Genomic DNA, 18,609 nt, shown 5'->3' with positions numbered 1-18,609 from the left:
TTGCATATTAGACATGTCCAAGAAAACGCAGACCAAAAAGAAAAACCCAAGAAAGATAATGAAAATAGAAGAAATATGCTTTGATTGGCATTCAGACTCCATCAGTTCTTTCTCTTGAGATAGATTGCATTTTTCATCATAAGTCCTTTGGAATTGTCTTGGATAATTGTTTTGCTCAGAATAGCTAAGTCTTTCATAGATGATTACCATTACAATATTGCTGATACTATGTACAATATTCTCCTGGTTCTACTTGATTCCTTGAACATCAGTTCATTAAGTCTTTCCAGGTTTATCTAAAATCATCCTGTTAGTCATTTCTTATGGCACTATAGTATTCCATCACAATCATTTATCACAATCTGTTCAGCCATTCCCCAATTGATGGGCATCCCCTCAATTTCCAATTCCTTGCCACCACAAAAAGAACTGTTATAAATATTTTTGTGGGTATAAGTCCTTTCACATATATGCCCCCCCCCCCCCCCTTTTTTTCCATCTCTTTGGTATACAGACCTAGTAGTGGTGGTATTGCTGGGTCAGATGGTATGAGCAGTTTTATAGCCCTTTGGGCATATTCTTACTGTATAATCCACAATACAGCTTAGATATTGACAGATAATTCATTTCAAAAAACATGTTTTAAAAAGTTTATTTTTGTTTTTCAGCATTCACTTCCATAAGCTTTTGAGTTTTAAATCCCCTTCCCCCCCAAGAATGGCCTGCAATCCGATATAGGCCCTACATATACATTCTTATTAAATACTTTCACATTAGCCACCTTGTAAAGAAGAATTAGAATGAATGGAAGGAACCACAAGAAAGAAGAAACAAAACAAAACAAAGAGAAAGCAAATATTATGCTTTGATCTGCATTCAGACTCCATAGTTCTTTCTCTGGATATGGATGGCATTTTCCATCATGAGTCTTTTGGAGTTGTCTTAGTTCCTTGTATTGCTGAGAAGAGCTAAGTCTGTCCGAGTCAGTCATCACAAAATGTGGCTGTTACTGTATATAATGTTCTCTTGGTTCTGCTTACTTTACTCAGCCTCAGTTCATATAAGTCTTTCCAGGTTTTTCTGAAGTCCACCTGCTCAAAAAACATTTTTAAATGACTAACATATACTAGACAGGAGCTAAGGAGATATAAACAAGAATATGGTGTAGCCCTTGACCTCTTAGATCTAGCAATCTAGTATGGGCAACAAGATGTATGCAAATTCTGTAAGGGAAATAATTCATAAGAGCACATTTAGTTCTGGTATAAAGTGCTAGGAATGAGCTAAGAAAAGAGAAAATTATTTCTCACTAAGATTTGTTAAATGTGGCACCTTAGAACTGATCTTAGAAAGATAGGTGGAGATAGGGCAAGATATGGGGAGAAATTGGAGAGGCAATCTCGTTTCCTTTCCTTCTCCTTCATTTTGTTATTGAGTTAAGAAACTTTGTTTACCTTCCAGTTATAGATAAGGAACTGTGCTGTGTTGGGGAAGCAAAGGTGAAAAAAATAGCACTAACTTTGTTGGAACTCAGCCTAGCTGGGGAGATGATTATATGTGCAATTAATAATTCTAGGAAGTAGAAGACAATTAAGTATATAGAGGCGGTCAGACAGAATGTCATAATTTAATAAGGTTGGACTATGAAAGGTTTTATTGAAGAGGTAATAAAAAGGCAGTGAAAGGTTTCAGAAGAGAATGTTAAAGGGGGGCCATTCTAAATCAGAATAAATGCACTTAATGGTAGGGAAGGAGGAACACAAGATGGGAAAGCAGGAAGCAGTCCAACTTTGCTGAAATATAGTGTGATTTGAGAGTAGTAAAGTAATGTGTAATAAGAGCTGGATGAATAAATTGGTATCAGATTATGCAGATCTTTGAATACCAGATCATTTGGTAGGGAATGTGGAGCCATTAAAATTTTTGTTTTGTTTTTGAGATTTTGCTAAGATCCCATACGTTAGGAAAAATACCTTGGGTGCATTTCAGTTGTGGTTTGAAATATACTCCTCCACAGCAATTTTTTAAATACACAAATCTTATCATTGAACATTTTATATTTAAATCACTTTATTGATTTCGTCTTTTCTCTCCTAATTGTTTCAAATAATCAAACCTCATTTTAATCATAATTTCAATTGTGGAACTAAAATTAGTTGCAGTAAGAATTAAACATCTTTTATGTGCCTAAAACATTGGGCTGGGTACTGTGAGAGATTTGGAAATAGTAGACAACACAATTCCTGATCTAAAGGGGGGCAGCATGCACACTCATACAGAAGCAGTACAGATTGTAAAGTTAATGTTGGTTTTGTTTTGTAGGGTTTTTTTTTGAAGTACAGATTTTTTTTTTCCAGAAAAATCAAATTTGTGTAATGTGAATTTACAGAGAAAGAAGTGTCTGTATATGCAGATGAGACTATAGTCTGTATTTGTAATGTGTACATAAACAAAAAATGTAGCAGGTCTACCAGGGTAACTGTACTATTTTAACTTTATCACCTTTTGCGGTAGAGCTACATTGAGTAGCAGAACCAGAACACATAAAAACATTTCTTACTAGAAGCAACATAAGCAAAAAAATGTTGAAGCATCAATTTTCAGGATGTCCAAAAAACAGGAAAAATACCAGCTAATTGGAAAAAACTATAAATCGTAGTATTACAAATCAAATTGTTGAGGACATCAATAATTAATTATCTACCCGTATTCTTATTATAAAAACCTTGAGGACAATCTCCACACATTTTAAGAGTATTCATAAGAAACTTTTGAGGTCATTGAATACACTCCCATCCCCCAATTTCTCAGATGAGAACATTAGCAAGGAAGTTAAGGGAGTTAAAGAATTGCCCAAGGTAACACAGGCAGTAAATGGCAGAGTATATCTTCAATGAAACAATGATAAGAAAACAGGAAAACTTTTGCTAAAAATTTTCTTCAGCCTGCCATATTTTTTATAGTTGCAAAAATGACTGAAAGGTATAGAAGATACAAGACTGTGTTGCATTCGTTGTTTACTGATCATAAAAAAATTGACTTAGTAGAACAAAACTCATCCGTAAGGGTGTTCTTCAAAAAATGCATCTTTCATGTTACTATCAGATACAGTTGCTTGATAGATATAGCCAAAGAAATAACTTTGATAGACTTGGTTCATTGGTCCACCAGTTATCAGTTATTGTCATGAAACAGGGTGGTGCCTACTTGCCATTGTCATGGAAGATGTCATATATATAGTCCAAATAGAAGAATTATTCCTTCTAAATCGTGAGGTCATTCAGATGCTCCTTGTTTATGGTTGGCAGTGCTGATTATATCAAATTCCATAATACTACAGTGACTCTTTAGTGAGATAAATAACCACACAGGAAAAACCCAAAAGATGAAAAATGCCTATTGTTTAAACTATGGGCAACCCATTGAGTTAGTTCATTAATACATGTACCTTGAACAGGCTATACACAATGAGCAAAACACAGAATTGATTAGGATGAAGGCCAGATTAGATATGAAAAATTTCACCACATTTTTACTGATCCCAGATTGCTGCCTCACACATGACTCCATCTTCTTTAACAACTTCATTGTCCTGATGATACTATCTGGCTTCAAATCATAAATCATTAACAGCCTGCAAAGAATCAGAATTTCTAGTTACTCAGCAGGTGGTAGAAATATATAGAAACTGATTGTTTGTAAGCTACAGGGTGTGTGTGTGTGTGTGTGTGTGTGTGTGTGTGTGTGTAATTTCAAAATGTACATCTGGAATAGGAGATGGGCCGAGTCATGTAATAAAAGGAGCTAATAAATGGACAGCTCAAATGCTACATTAGTACCTCCTGGGCCACAGTCTTCTTGCTGGAAGACAAGTTGAAAGGGTTTGAGGAATGGCCCTCCACACTGCAGGTTATCTGAGAATAAGGATGAAAAGCTCCTAAAAACAAACAAACAAACAAGCCAAAACAAATATGGTGCTTCGTTGTGAAAAGAAGTGGAAAAAAAAAATATCTGATGAAGCAGAGGGGAGCTCTTCCCTATGCTAGAATCTTGTGAATGGAAGACTGTGTCTTAGAAGAACTATAAAGTGCTTAAAGCCAAGACATTTCCTATCTGTGCCCTGCTCCCCCCCCCCAAAAGGGGGGGGATAGATATTTTTATAGATGTCTTCCAAGGATTGATAAAGTAAATCTGCAAATGCTTTCAGGTGAAAGATAATCCCATAAAGCTCAGAGGAAAAAGAGTAATGATTGTTGGTGATTCCTCACTGAGGAGTTCTGAGACGGCTATCTGTCAGTTTAATAACAATAGAGAGGAATATTATTTTCCTGAGGCACAAGGTAGTGCAGCAGATAGAGTGCTGTGCCTGGAGTTAGAAAAACTCATCCTCCTGAGTTCGAATCTGGTCTTAGACACTGACTAGCTGTGTGACCCTGGGCGCTTAACCCTGTTTGCTTTAGTTTCCTCATTTGTAAAATTAACTGGAAGGGGTCAAATCTGGCCTCACTCACTAGCCATGTGACTCTGGGCAAATCACCCCTCTTTGCCTCAGTTTTCTCATCTGTAAAATGAGCTGGTGAAAGAGATGGCAAACCACTTCAGTATCTGCCAGAAAACTCCAAGTGGGGTTACATAGAGTCAGACACAACTGAAAGGTCCAAGCAACAACAACATACTCTGTCCTGCCTGCTATCCCTTCAACACAACAGTCTGTCTCCTGTCTCTGTGACTTGGCATTGTTGGTCTCTCATGCCTGGAATAACTTCCCAATACTAGTCCAAATGGAAGACTGATAATGAAATCTGCTAACTTAGAAGGATGTAATTGACCCTGCCAACCTGGAAGATAGTGACAAAGATCACACGGTTTTACAGTCTGAAGACTGTAGGGATGTAAGGGGTTTTTTCATCACTGCTGCCTGTCAAACTCAATGGATGCTGAAAAGAGCAGATTTGGGAACTAAACATTTGGTTAAGACAATATTATGTGAGAAAAAACTTTATATTTCTGGACCACAGTTTGAAATATAGAAATGACAGCCTCTTGACTAGGGATATGGTAGATGTAAAGAGGGCTGGTAAGAATACGTTTGTTTTGAGTCTTTCAAGCCTAGTCAAAAGAGTTTTAAGTTGAAAAGAAAGGAGGAAGAAAATTATCTGTGCACTGTATAAAGAGACCATTATTTAACATAAAGAATAGCAATTGAGGGGCAGCTAGGTGGTGCGGTGGGTAGAGCACTGGCCCTGAAGTCAGGAGGACCTGAGTTCAAATCTGGCTTCAGACCAAACACTTGACACTTAACTAGCTGTGTGACCCTAGGCAAGTCACTTAACCCCAATTGCCTTAAAAAAAAAAAAGAATAGCAATTGAGATGAAAAGTTCGCAAGAAACAAAATTAGAAAGGAACTAATAGTAAAAACCAAAGGCTTCTCAAAAACACTGCTCTGCCTGGATTTATGAGGTTTTATTAGAGACTAGAGAATGAGAGTGCTTAATAGCTAAATTAAGGTGAATTGATTCAAGTATCTTACAGTAACAACTCTTTACATAGCATTCTCATTCTCTAGTCTCTAATATAACCTTGTAATTCCAGACAAAACAGTCTGTTTTTGAGTAGAGTATACTCTGGCCAGAAGTTGAAGTCCTCAAAGTAAACAAAAATTCTCACTTCTGCTTGTAAGCCCAGATACTTAACAAATTCTTTTCAAATGAAAGAAAACTTCTTTTTCTTGTATGGAAGAAAGGGTAGTGTACCTCTTTCATAAGGAAATATCTCCATCTTGTGGACATTTTAGATTATTGATGCTGAAAAACATTTTTTCTTCATGTTCCATATTTGCAGCTATAGGATCCTATACTGGAAAGGGCCTTAGATGCCTTACCTTCCATTACCTTTATTTTTACACAGAAGGAAGCTGAAGCCCTTATAAGTTATGACATAGCAAGTAGTACTAAACTATTACTGAGCCTACATTCTGCTTCCAAATCCACCACTCTTCCCATTTACCGTGCTGCTTCCCATTGTATTACACATAAAGAAGTTTTTAATTACTCAGAAACTTCAGTTGGCTAAGATACTCCATTCTTTTGCTGTCCTAGTTAATTCAAATACTACCATAGTAAAATTACCAAGCAGATATAAAAGACAAGTTCTTACTGACAGGCATACATTCTTAGTGGGGAGAGTCCATACTCTAAAGGTAGGGTGCTTTCCATAGCACTGTCCAGACACAGAAAACAGACTCTCCTCCTTTCTCCATGTTGACTCTTTGAGCCATTTCAGCTCTACACTGTCCTTTTCTCCTGTGTCGCTTATCCCCTCACACCACCAATTGTGCCTTGCTGAGCCCCAGCCTTGATTCACCCCCACCATCTCCTCTGATCCTATATACATACTACTATGTTAACGTGGAGAAAAATCCCATTTTGACTGGGTCTACTACAGATGTGTTGTATAATTCCAACTGAGCCCTCATTGCTGCTAGGCAGTCCTTCTTCATTTCCCTTATTAGCTCACCTGCCTATTCTTCATAGCAGCTCTTCCAAACCTTCCATGGCTCTCCCATTTCAGCTGACAACCTTGTGTCATGTTATATTGAAAAAATTCAGGCTATTCACCAAGACTTGCCACTTCATCTGTCACTCAGATGCCTCCTGCCAGTATCTTCTCCTTCACTGCTACCCAATAAATAAGGGGTCTTATTCATTGCCAAGACAAACCGGCACCAGTAATCCCATTCTATCCTGCCTCTTCCAACAGACTGCATCCTCCCCATCCTCCATTATCCCCCTCCCTCACTTCTATTCAATCTTTCCTTGTCTGTTGGATCCAGATATGCCCATGTCTCTCCTATCCTCAAAAAACCACTCACTTTATCCTTCTATCTTTGCATCGTCCCATATCTCTTCTGCCTTTTTTGTCTAAACTTGAGAAGGCCACCTACAAAGGGTGCTTCCATAGTTTACTCCCTTTTCACTCTCTTCTCAACTCTACAATCCAACTTCCAACCTCATCATTCCACCAAAACTACTCTCTCTCGAGGTACCAATAATCTCTTAATTGCCAAATCCGATGGCCTTCCTCAGTCCTCACTCTTGACCTCTCTGCAGCCTTTGACACTGTCAATCACCCTCTTCTTGATACTTTCTTCTCTCTAGGATTTTTGGGCACCACTCTAAGTTGGTTCTCAGCCCATCTTTCAGACCACTTCTCACTCTTCTTTGCTGGATCTTTATCCAGGTCATACCTACTAATCATAGGTGTCCCACAGAGCTCTCTCCTGGCCCTTTTCCCCTCTATGTTAGTTAATTTGGTGATCTCATTAGCTTCTCTGGGTTTAATTGCTGATAGTTCTCAAATCTTTTTATCCAGTCCTAATCTCTCTACTGACCTCCACACTCGCACCTCCAGCTTTCTTTCAGTTATGTCAAACTGGATCTTAAACTAAGCATATCCAAAACTGAACTCGTTATCTTTTCTGAATCTCCCCAGTCCCTCAGGCTCACAACCTAGATGTCATTATAAACTCCTGATTCTTACACACACGCACACGCACACGCACACACACAACACACACCCTCCCAAGGAAATGATTTTTACTAAAGCACAGGTCTGACCATATCACCCCCCTGCTCCCACTCAGTATTTCCTATCACCTCCATGATGCAATACAAAAGCCTCTGTTTTGCATTCAAAGCCTTTCATGACCTAGCCTTCCCCTATCTACCCTTTCCTGTCTTACTCCCCAACACATCATCTTATATCCACTGACCCTGGCTTCCACAAACAAGAGACTCCATCTTTCAGCTCCAGGCATTTTCTCTGGCTGTCCTCCATGCCTGGAATGCTCTCCCTCCTGTGCTCCAAATACTCACTCCCCAACTTCCTTTAAATCTCCATTAATATCCCACCTTCTACAGGAAGCTTTCCCAAGTCCTTCTTAATAATAGTGCCTTCCCTATGTTAATTATTTCCTTTTTACCATCTGTATAGCCTGTTTATCCGTATTTGTTGAGGGAAGGGACTGTCTTTTGCTTTTATATCTCCAGTGCTTGGCAGAGTTTCTGGCACATAGTAGAAGCTTAATAAATGCTTATTAATTGACTGGTCTAGGATCGTTATGTGGTGGAGTTTGTGGAAGGTTATAGATTGAAGGAAATAGGAATGTTGGAAAGTCTTTGATCATGGAATCGATGATGCAGGAAGGAGGTCAGTATTTCCAGGCCGAAGATGTGAATAAAGTATGAGATTGTTACAGAGGTTAAGGAAGTTTGGAGGAAGCAGTAGTAAAGAGGCAACAGATGAGACTGAAGTCACAGAAAGAATGTTGAATTGGAGATAGAGCAGGTTTTCATGAATGACTATGTAAATGGGTATCTAGGTCATACAGTGTAAAGAGTGCCTAGAGTCAAGAAGATTCATCTCCCCAAGTTCAAATCTGGGCTCAGATACTTAGCTGTGTGACCCTGGGCAAGTCACATAACCTTGTTTGCTTCAGTTCTTATCTGTAAATTGAGTTGGAGAAAAAAATGGCAAACCACTCGAGTATCTTTGCCAAGAAAACCCCAAATGTGGTCACAAAGAGTTAGATATGACTGAAAAATGACTGAATAAGAACATATTTGTAAATGATCAGAAGATCAGCAATCAAAAGTCATTGTGGATGGGTATTAATGAGATGAAAGTGTCTGAAGAAAACGTCTTAAGGTGGCTATTGAAGTCAGCAAAGATATTGGTAGTATACTCAGTGGACAGTGATAGCGTAAGCCAGGTACTAAAATCTTAGGTCTACTGGGAGATAGAAATGTTGTAACAGGTAATAGACAACAGAAGTCATGATTTGTAGGAAGGCTACCTGGTAAAGAGATAATGTGCATTCCAAGTAACAAAAAATTGAAGAGGGGATAGTAGTTTAGTAGTTTGGAAATAGAGCTGCAGGATTAGAAGGCTTACTCTTTTCCCACTAATTTTTTTCATTGAATTAGGAATATGAAAGAAGGTGAGATAGCCTTTCCCAAAAGTTAAACTTTTGCTAAAATGAACAAATCTTTATTAAAAAGTCTATGTGCAGGGGCAGCTAGGTGACGCAGTGGATAGAGCACCAGCCCTGAAGTCAGGAGGACCGGAGTTCAAATACGGCCTCAGACCAAACACTGTTTGACACTTACTAGCTGTGTGACCCTGGGCAAGTCACTTAACCCCAATTGCCAAAAAAAAAAAAAGCCTACGTGCTTTTGTTATGAAGGGATGGATGACTGTCTTGGTACAGGTTAGGGAAGAGATATATTCATAAATGAAGCTAATGTAAAAAACAAGATAGCAGTAAAAATAATCATAGCCTGTGTGCAGAGCACCATGTTAGGCACTAGGGTAGATGCGTAGTTTAGATCAAAATGTAATCTTTCTTCACATAGGCTACAGTCTAAGTATGCGGGGCCAAAGACTTAAACATAGGTAACTATGATATGAAATATTATGTAAATGCATTCAATAGGTAACAAATATGTAGGGAAAACAAACTAATAAAAGTGTGATGAGAAGCTCAAGAAGAAAAAGTCAGGCATGGTAAGGAAGAGTCAGGGAATCAGTCAACCAACTAGCGTTTGTTAAAGTGCCTATGAGGTGCCAGCCACTGTGTTAGGTGTTAGAGATACAAACACAAAGAAAAACTTCACAGAAAGACTAGATTCTCATGGGGAAGAAAACAAGGGCGTGTATAACCATATACAGAATATTCATAAAGTGAATAAATACTTAGTAGCTAGATATAGCGTAATTTGAGAGGGAGGAGACTAACAGTTGAGGGAATCAGAAAAGACTTTTTGTAGAATGTAGTGCTTGAGCTGAATTTAAAAAAAAAAAGATGGACTATATGAGGAGGGAAATATATTTTAGATATGGAGGAAGGCCAGTGCAAAAATACAAGAAGAAGAGATGTTATATGTGAGGGAGGATCAGAGAGATTACTATGAATGAATTACACACTACTATCAGGAAAATGACTATTGAGGTTGGAAGGATAGTTTAGGACAAGTTTATGAAGTGTTTTAAAAGCTAAACAGAGGAACCTGTCTTTTATCCTAGAGTCAATAGAAAAGCAAGAGATTGATTAGGACCTGTTGGAGTAACTGGGGAAGGAGTGTAATGAGGGCCATACTAACTGTGTGAGTAGGCAGGAGTCACATACGAAAAATGTTGTGGAGGTAGAAACAAGATTAAACATCTGATGGGATATGTGAAATAAATGAGTGAGGAGTAATCATGCTGCGATGATGAATTTGGGAGACTGGAAGAATGGCAATGCTTTTGACAGAAATAGAAAAGTTTGTAAGAGGGATGAGCTGTGGAAGAAAACTGTATTTACTTTTGGACATCCTTGTAATAGATAATTGATCCAATAGGTAACTGATGTGAGGGAGAAACACAGTCTGACTATATAAATCTGGGAATCTTCAGCATAGATATAGTAGTTAAACCCCATGGGAGCTGATGAGTTCACCATCAGAAAGTGAAAAGTAGATGGGCTAGAATAGAACCTTGAGGAAATACCCACACTTAGAGGACATCACCTGGATGGTGAATCGGCAAAGGAGAGAGGGAAGGAACTCTTAATCAATTTCGGAGGAGGACCAGGAAAGAGTAGAATCATGAAAGACCAGAGAGGAGAAAGAGTATCCAGGAGGAGAGTGTGGACATTTTCAAATGCAGCAGGTAGGTTGAGAAGAATGAGGACTGAAAAATGATCATCAGATCTGGCAGTTGAGAGGTCATTGATAACTTTGAGGGGAACAGTTTCAATCAAATGATCACATTAAAAAGCAGATTATTAAGGGTTGAAGAGTGAGAGGAGAGAAATTGAGATGGCTTTTACAAGGATTTTGAGAAAGGAAGGAGAGAGATAGGATAATAATTTGAGGGTAAGGTAGGGTCTAGTAAAATTGTTTCCTTGTTTTTTGTCTGCTTTCCCCCCTCTCTTCCCACCTCCACCTGAAAGACATGTGAAATGTGGGTGTATTTGAAGGCAGCAGGGAAGGAACTAGTTGCAAGGGAGCCTGAATTGGATCTTTGAGGGAAAGGAAAGAGTTAGAAAGGTAGAAGTAGTAGGTGAGGGTAACATTCCAATTCTAACCATGAGGGATGCTGTAAGCAAAGGTATAGAAATGGGAGATGGCAGAATCAGATCAAATTAACTCATTTGGTAGTAATATTTAATTTTATTTATATAGCCTCTTAAGGTTTGGAAAGCACATAGGGTTTGGTGATATTATTCCCATTTTACAGATAAAGAAATTGATTCAGAAGGTTGTTACTTGCCTGAGGTCACATAGCTATCAAATGTCAGATGACCTATGAGTAAGGAGACCTGTTAGGGGAATGATATAATGAACCAGGCAAGAAGTAAGGTAAGTTTGAGCTAGGGTGGTGGTGGTAGGGGTGGAACAGAGAGCAAATATGAGATAAATTGCTGAGATAAAATGAGGTCATTCTCAACCCTTGTGCATACACATATACACACAACACCACTACCAATAATAATATAAGCATAGGAAATACTTGTTTTGGAAGGGGAATATACATGGGTGGGGAGGAGCAGTTATTTTCTTGCCTCCTGCCCACTATCACCAATAAATACATTTCCCTTCCCCAACTCATATACAAACTTCTTTCTCTTTTTGAAAAGGGTAATAATATCTAGAAGTATAGCCTCTTTCAGTGAGGAAAGAAACACCTATACCAACATTGTCCAAGAACACAGGATTTGTCGAGCTCTAGAATAAGCAAATGCAATGGAATTTAGAGGAGTTTTGCCTTAAGTGGAATGGAAGTTCCCTATTACACAGCAGACAGAAGTACTATTACAGAAGTATATAGTTTGGTATAAAGTTTGGGTAAAGGTAGCAAAGATGAGAAGTTTGGGGCCAAGAATAATAAATAGAGAAGACAGATAAGGAAAATACTGTGTTGGGTGATGGAACTGGACATGTTTTTAGGAATGTGCAGAAGGCAAATGTTGAAGTGATAAGATCCTGTATGTTGTGGAAAAGTTAGAGGCAGGGGTGGGGCATTTTGAGAAATGTATAGAGAAAAAAGGACAGTGAAAATAAGGGTATGTGGGCCATTGAGGAGAGTCAAATATAATGTATGTAATGTATTCCCCCTAGCCATGGATAAAGGCTTAGACCTTTAGAGCCTTTTAAACTATAAGCCCTTCTCACTCTTTAGTAGTCCAAATGATTGCAAGTACACCATAACCCAAGAGATGAACAAACAGTAGTGAAGAGCAGGAAATGGGATTTCAAAAGTTAGATGAATTGAAAATTGGGGTATGACCCTTTATTAAATAAGAATTTACTTTTTTAGTGTAAGTACATGTTTGTATTAAACATGTTCTCAAAGTTGGTTCTGGCAGTTGGAAATACATTCCAGATGGTTATGGTATTCTGTAAACCTAATATATATATAATTTCTTTTGTTTAGTGGTAGAAGATGATGAAGATGATTTTCCTACAACACGTTCTGAAGGAGATTTATTGCATAATACAAATGGCAATAAAGAAAAGTGTAAGTAATGCAAATTTGTCACAATGTAAAATTTTTTTTCTTTGAAAAGGAACTTGGTATATTTGGTGCTTCAGTTCATCAGTTAACAAACATGAAATGTTTACTATATATCAAGTACTGTGCTAGGTGCTGGGAATATATACAACAGTGAAATAGTATAACCCTCAAGGAACTTACATTCTGTCAGGAAAGACATAAGACAAATTTATTTTTTTAAATGCAAAACAAATGACAAGATAATTTGTAGGGGAAAGCACTAGCAGCTCAAAAGATCAGAAAAGTTTTCATGAGGTCAGCTGTGAAGGAAATAGGGATTTTATGAAGTAAAGTTAAGGAGTAGGTGTATGGGGGACGGGAGATGTAATGTCATGTGTAAGGAATAGTAAGAAAGCAGTTTAGCTGGTGAGTGAAGAGGAGGAATGAATAATACTGGAATGGTAGGTTGGAACCAAGTGGTTTGAAGGTTTTTTGATCCTTGAGGTAAGTCGTCACTGGAATTGATTGAGCATGGGACTGACACCCTCAGATTTCTGCTTTAGGATTATCACTTTGATAGCTATGTGGAAGATGAATTGGAATGGGGAATGACGAGGTAGGGAGGCCACTTTTGTACTAGTTTAGGCAATTTTTTTTAATAGGAATTAATTTCTACTCAGCCATTGGGAGGAGAGACAAATTCCTTGTAATATTCACAGTTAAGCAAACCAAATCTCCTCATTGGCCATATTCAAAAGTTCTATGTCCATCTTGCACTCTGAATTCGTTGCCTCTCTGTCAGCAAGTGAAAAGGATGCCTCATCTCCTGTTTTCTGGAATTATAGATGGTCATTGTATCGATCCAAATCTTACAGCTTACAGTGTTACATTATTGTATAAATGTTTTTCTGATTCTGCTCATTTCATTCTTCAGTTTATACAAGTCTTCAGATTTTTTCATTTTTGTAATGATGTCATAGTACAACTTGTTCTAGTTCTGCTTACTTTACTCTGCGTCAGTTCATACAAATCTTTTCACATCTCTTTGAAATCTGTTTCTTTATTTCTTAGAGCACAGTGGTATTCTGTCATATTCATATACTACACTTTCTTCAGCCACTTTCAATTGATGAGCTTTCTCATAGTTTCCAGTTTTTCAGCACCATGAAAAGCTGCTATAATTTATTAATTGATTGATTACATTTAGGACCTTTTCCTCTTTCTCTTCTCTCCTTTGGTTATTAGCCTAGCAGTGGTAAATCTGGGTAAAAGGTCAATAGTAGATAGCTATATCCAAATTGCTTTCTAGAATGGATGTACCCATTCATAGCTCCATCACAAGTGCATCATTGTGCCTCCTTTCTACAGCTCCTCTCAACATTTGTCATTTGGCTTTTTTGTCATCTTTTGCAATCTGACAGGTGTGAGATGGAACCTCAGAATTGCTCTAAGTATGAAAAAATGTTGAACCATCTTCAATTGCTTTTTTCTTCTTGAAAGATTATAATATTAAATGTTCCATTATGAGAATTAAAATTCAGCTTCATATAAGATTTGGGATATTTCTCTTTTGCATATGATATTTTAGGCTTTTCTCAATGTTGGTAATAATTCATATTTATGTAGTACTTTAGTAGTTCCACAACATTTTTCTCATAACAGCCTTATGAGGTAGCTTTTAGTTATTGTTTTTGAATTTTGATTTTACAGCTGTAAGGAACTCCAGAAATAACAGAATGTTAATTTCAGTTTTTCTTCCATTTCTCTTACCCCTTTTTACTACTTAATAATTTTGAAAGCTTGATCAAGTGATTTAACTTTTCTGGACATTTCTTGCTTCATCTGCAAAATACAAATAATCATATTTTTTCACATGCCTGAAGGCAGAGGACTAGAAAGATGATCACATGAAATCCTTCCTAGCACCCTAATCATATGGGAGTCGTTATTATCAGAGCCAGACTTCTAATCACATCACATGCCCAGGGGCTAGACTGGAAGCTGTTCAGAACCAGTGACTTAAAATGTCTCAACCAGAAGTTGTGGCAACAGGGGGCAGCTAAGTGGCACTGTGGATAAAGCTCCAGCCCTGTAGTCATGAGGACCTGAGTTGAAGCTGAGTGACCCTGGGCAAGTCACTTAACAGCAACTTCCTCAAAAAAAAAGTTGTGGCAACAGTTTTCTTTGTCTGAAGCCACCTTTACCATGAATCACTCTAGGGCAAAGGTTCTTAACCAGAAGACTGTGATTTAAAAAAAATATATATTTTGATAACTGCATTTAAACATTATTTCCTTTGTAATCCTATGTGTTTATACATTTATAAACATTGTTCTGAGGAGTCTATATGTTTGACCACGGTTCCAAAGGAGTCAGTAACAATTAAGAACTCCTATCCTTGGATTTTACTTTGTTTCTTCACTGCTTCCCTACCCCAGACTTTGCTATTACAACAGTATGAAATCCACGATGTTTCAAATGACAATCAGTATAATTTCTTACTTTAAAAAGAGGAGGAGGGAATGTTCTGGCTTCAGAATCCTTGATTTTTCATATAACATAATTTGAATTAGTCTTAAGCAGAGTGAAGATATTAATAACTAGCCACAGTTAAGAGTTTTTTGCCTGTTTTTCATATATTGATGTTTTTAAAAGCCCAAGATTCATATTTTTCTAGGTGTTTGAAATTTTAAAAATGTTTTTCTTATTTTTACAAGATCAAAGTTTAGCTGGCAGATTTTTAACTTTAAATGTTTCTCTTTTATTTACTAATTGCAAAATCATGTCTTCAAAATAGTCTCTTCTCCTTCATTCTTCATGGCAACTATATAGCAAAACATACTTTGACCTTTTCTCAAAGGAAATTAAAATATTTTTTTACCCTCACCTTCAGTTCATTAGAAGATATGCTGAGGAAAAGGTATTGACTCTCTGAAAGTTTGGTTTGAATCCCCTCCTGGAGAGGAATACAGTTTAACAATGCAGAGCATAAAGTACTTGTGGAACATAAAAATCAAACTAACTGAATAAAGGAAAAGTCATGGAAGTTTAGAGATGATCTCGTCTGTCTGCAAAGGTTTAGGGCAGTTAACTTACGCGTAGAAGTCTAGCAAACTTATTTCTTTGTAATTTTCTTTTGTCTCTAAGTTAACGTAAAAGGTGTGGTTTCTGTATGTTTAGTAATCTGTAAATCCTCTTTTGTGTTTTAAGTTCTCTTAAGTAAACATTTATTAAGAACCTGGTGTCCATAGAACTATGCTAAGAATGGGAAAATGTTCAAATGACATAGTCCTGACCTGTACAGAGCTCACGGAAAGATGCTTTGCTTCTGAAAGTATAATTGTTTTTTTAAAAGGAGGTATACCGAAATATTTCTAGAACACTTTCCAACACCGTGCAAGTTCTGCAAGTGTTGATACTGGCAAATTATTACCAACATAGAGCCAGTATTTTGGCTTCATTTGTCCTGAAATCATTTTTCCTAGGTACAGTTTGAATAACATATATAAAATTAAAATCTTTTATATGAGACTATCTAGTTATAACATAGGGAAAAGTGACTAAGAGCCTAAAATGACTATTAGGCCAGAAGGTGTAATCTTGCTAATAAGCAAATGGGGGTGGGTATTTGAAAGTTAAGCTATTACTATTTTACTTGAGAGGGTATGACTAAGGACTAAATAAGTTTAATAGTGAGATTTGATCTTTGGGCTACATCAAGTTATAAGATTCGCTTGAAGAATTCTTTATTTATATTGTAAAGCTAGTGGCATGAAATCATTTGATAAGCAATAAATTTAAGCATAATTTGGTGTGTTAAATAGATTTTATAAGTTTTAAAAAGCACTGAATATCCATTTAAAACCTTCATATTACTTTATTTGACTCTATTGCTTTACCTTCAGAGATGCTCTTTTAAAAAAAAAGACCTTTAAAAAATTTTTTTTGCTTAAAATTTTAAGGTGGTTCTTGCTGTAATTAGGTGCCACTGTAAACTGTCAGACTGTTCTTGTTAAAGACTTTCTCCTCCCACCTCCCACATGATTCCCTTAGTGCAGAGTATGCAGCACAGTAGATATCAGGAAATAAAACCCAGCAAAATGAAACTGGACAGATATATTCAAGCTATGATCCTCTTTACTCATAGCCTATAGATATGAAAGGGCAAAATGTTGGCCTTGGGGAGGAAAAATATAATCTTGGGCCATTACTGATATGTTATTGCTGGCTCTCATAAAGTTTTCTAAAGATACATCATAGGGTAGAACTTTTTCTTCTTTGAAAGACTGTTGCTGACTGAAGTATCTTTTCCAGTATTTCCACATGTGACACCCAAAGGAATTAATGGCATAGACTTTAAAGGGGAAGCAATTACATTTAAAGCAACTACTGCTGGAATACTTGCTACACTTTCTCATTGTATTGAACTCATGGTAAAACGTGAGGACAGCTGGCAAAAGAGACTGGATAAGGTAAGACTAGTTTTTCCTTTTCCTTTAAAAAAAAAACTTTGAAATTCAATATAATTTGATATTTTGATTAAAGTAATATTTAAATTAAACTTGACATCAGCAGCCTATGAGAGAAGTTTGAGTTTGACCTGAGCAATAGATGGTATTCTTTCTGTAGAAATTTTCAATATAAAAAATCTGAAATATAAGAGGTTAAAGAAAGATAAACTTTGGAAAAAAACAAAATAGTTTTAGTGAAAGTTTTCTGACAGTAGGTAAACATTTGTTAACAGCCTATTATGTGCCAGACAAAAGCACTGGGGATAAAAAAGGCAAAAGACAATCCCTGCTCTTGAGGAGAGGCAGGGAAGAAGAAAGGACTAAAAGTTTAGATGGTACCTGCTCAGTATCTGTCACGTGGCGAGCAGGTTACAGTTAATATCTCATTTGATCCTCACAACAGCCCCTCGAGGTTGGTGCTATTATTATTCCCATTTTACAGTCGAGGAAATTGAGGCAAACAGTGGTTAAGTGACTTGCCCAGGGTCACTGGAATAGTAGGTTTCTGAGGTTAAATCTTCATCAGGCCTAGAATTCTATCTACTCTGCCAGTAGATACCTTGAGCTCACAGTCTGAGAAAGATAGTGTGCAAACAACTAAATACAAAAAGGCTATATACGGTGTAACTAAGAAAAAAAATCAACAGAGAGGATGCACTAGAAATAAGAGGGATTAGGAAAGGCTTCCTGTGGAAACTGGGATTCAGAACTCTACTCCATTATAATAACGGTATTTACTAGTTCCCAACTACATGTTACCTGTGAAGTATATTCTCTTGAGGGGAATAATAAAGACTTTTTAAAAAAACTTTGGTAATGCTTTTAAATTATGCTTCTTTGAAATTAAAACCATTTGAGTCTGAAAAGTATAGAAAAAATGTTACACACAGTGACACAGCACTTAGGTTATTGACTATTAATTTAGATTATATGACTTAAAATGTTCCAACCTTCAAAAGCAAAATCTTAGTGCCGTCAGTACTTCTCAGCATTCAGAATTAAGTATTACTTCAGCTGTCAATGTGATATCACATTAAATATGCTTTATCTGTTTCTATTGAACTTTTACTTGAGTATTTTTATACTTTGGTTTAAAATATAACACTGATGATAATGCTACTATATTCCTTGTGTCTTCTATTTCTGATATGAAATGTTGTTCAATGACTTTGATCAAAGCTGAAATCTCGTAGGTTTAGGGTTTTGTTTGTTTGTTTATTTACCTCTAATGATTTCGTCAGTGTGGAAACTCCTTCTACCTGGCCTGAAATTTATCTGCTTAGAAAGTGTCCTGGGACGCTGAAAGGTGAAGTGACTGTCTTGGAGTCCACACAATTAACACAGAGGCAGGACTCACACCTGAAACCAGATCAGAGCCACTTCACTATTTCTGAGCAGTGTCTGAATCACGACCCTGAGTTGTTGTATTGGAACTCTTTGTTGTGGTAAGCCATCGATGAAAAGGGTTTTGTAATTCATCAATAAATCAAATTACGTTTTGGTTTCTGTAACAATGGTTATCCTAGCCCTTTTTTTAAAAAGTTTTATGGTTATCTTTTG

The 18,609-nt window shown here is 37.0% G+C and overlaps 1 protein-coding gene across 2 annotated transcripts in view; it reads left to right on the top strand.

The window, feature by feature from the left end:
* COL4A3BP (collagen type IV alpha 3 binding protein) overlaps positions 1–18,609 on the top strand; it is a 160,863-nt gene that overhangs the window by 82,545 nt on the left and 59,709 nt on the right. For both annotated transcript variants that reach the window (XM_027863358.1, XM_027863357.1), the window contains exons 6-7: positions 12,479–12,562; positions 16,853–17,010. In XM_027863358.1, the coding sequence (XP_027719159.1) occupies positions 12,479–12,562; positions 16,853–17,010 (242 nt within the window). The remainder of the gene's footprint in view (positions 1–12,478; positions 12,563–16,852; positions 17,011–18,609) is intronic.

The sequence above is a fragment of the Vombatus ursinus genome, unplaced genomic scaffold, assembly GCF_900497805.2.
Source record: "Vombatus ursinus unplaced genomic scaffold, bare-nosed wombat genome assembly UNPS02014772.1, whole genome shotgun sequence".
Classification (NCBI taxonomy): Eukaryota; Metazoa; Chordata; class Mammalia; order Diprotodontia; family Vombatidae; genus Vombatus; species Vombatus ursinus.
The sequence above is the reverse complement of the archived record's forward strand: the minus strand, read 5'-3'. Positions and strand labels throughout refer to the sequence as shown.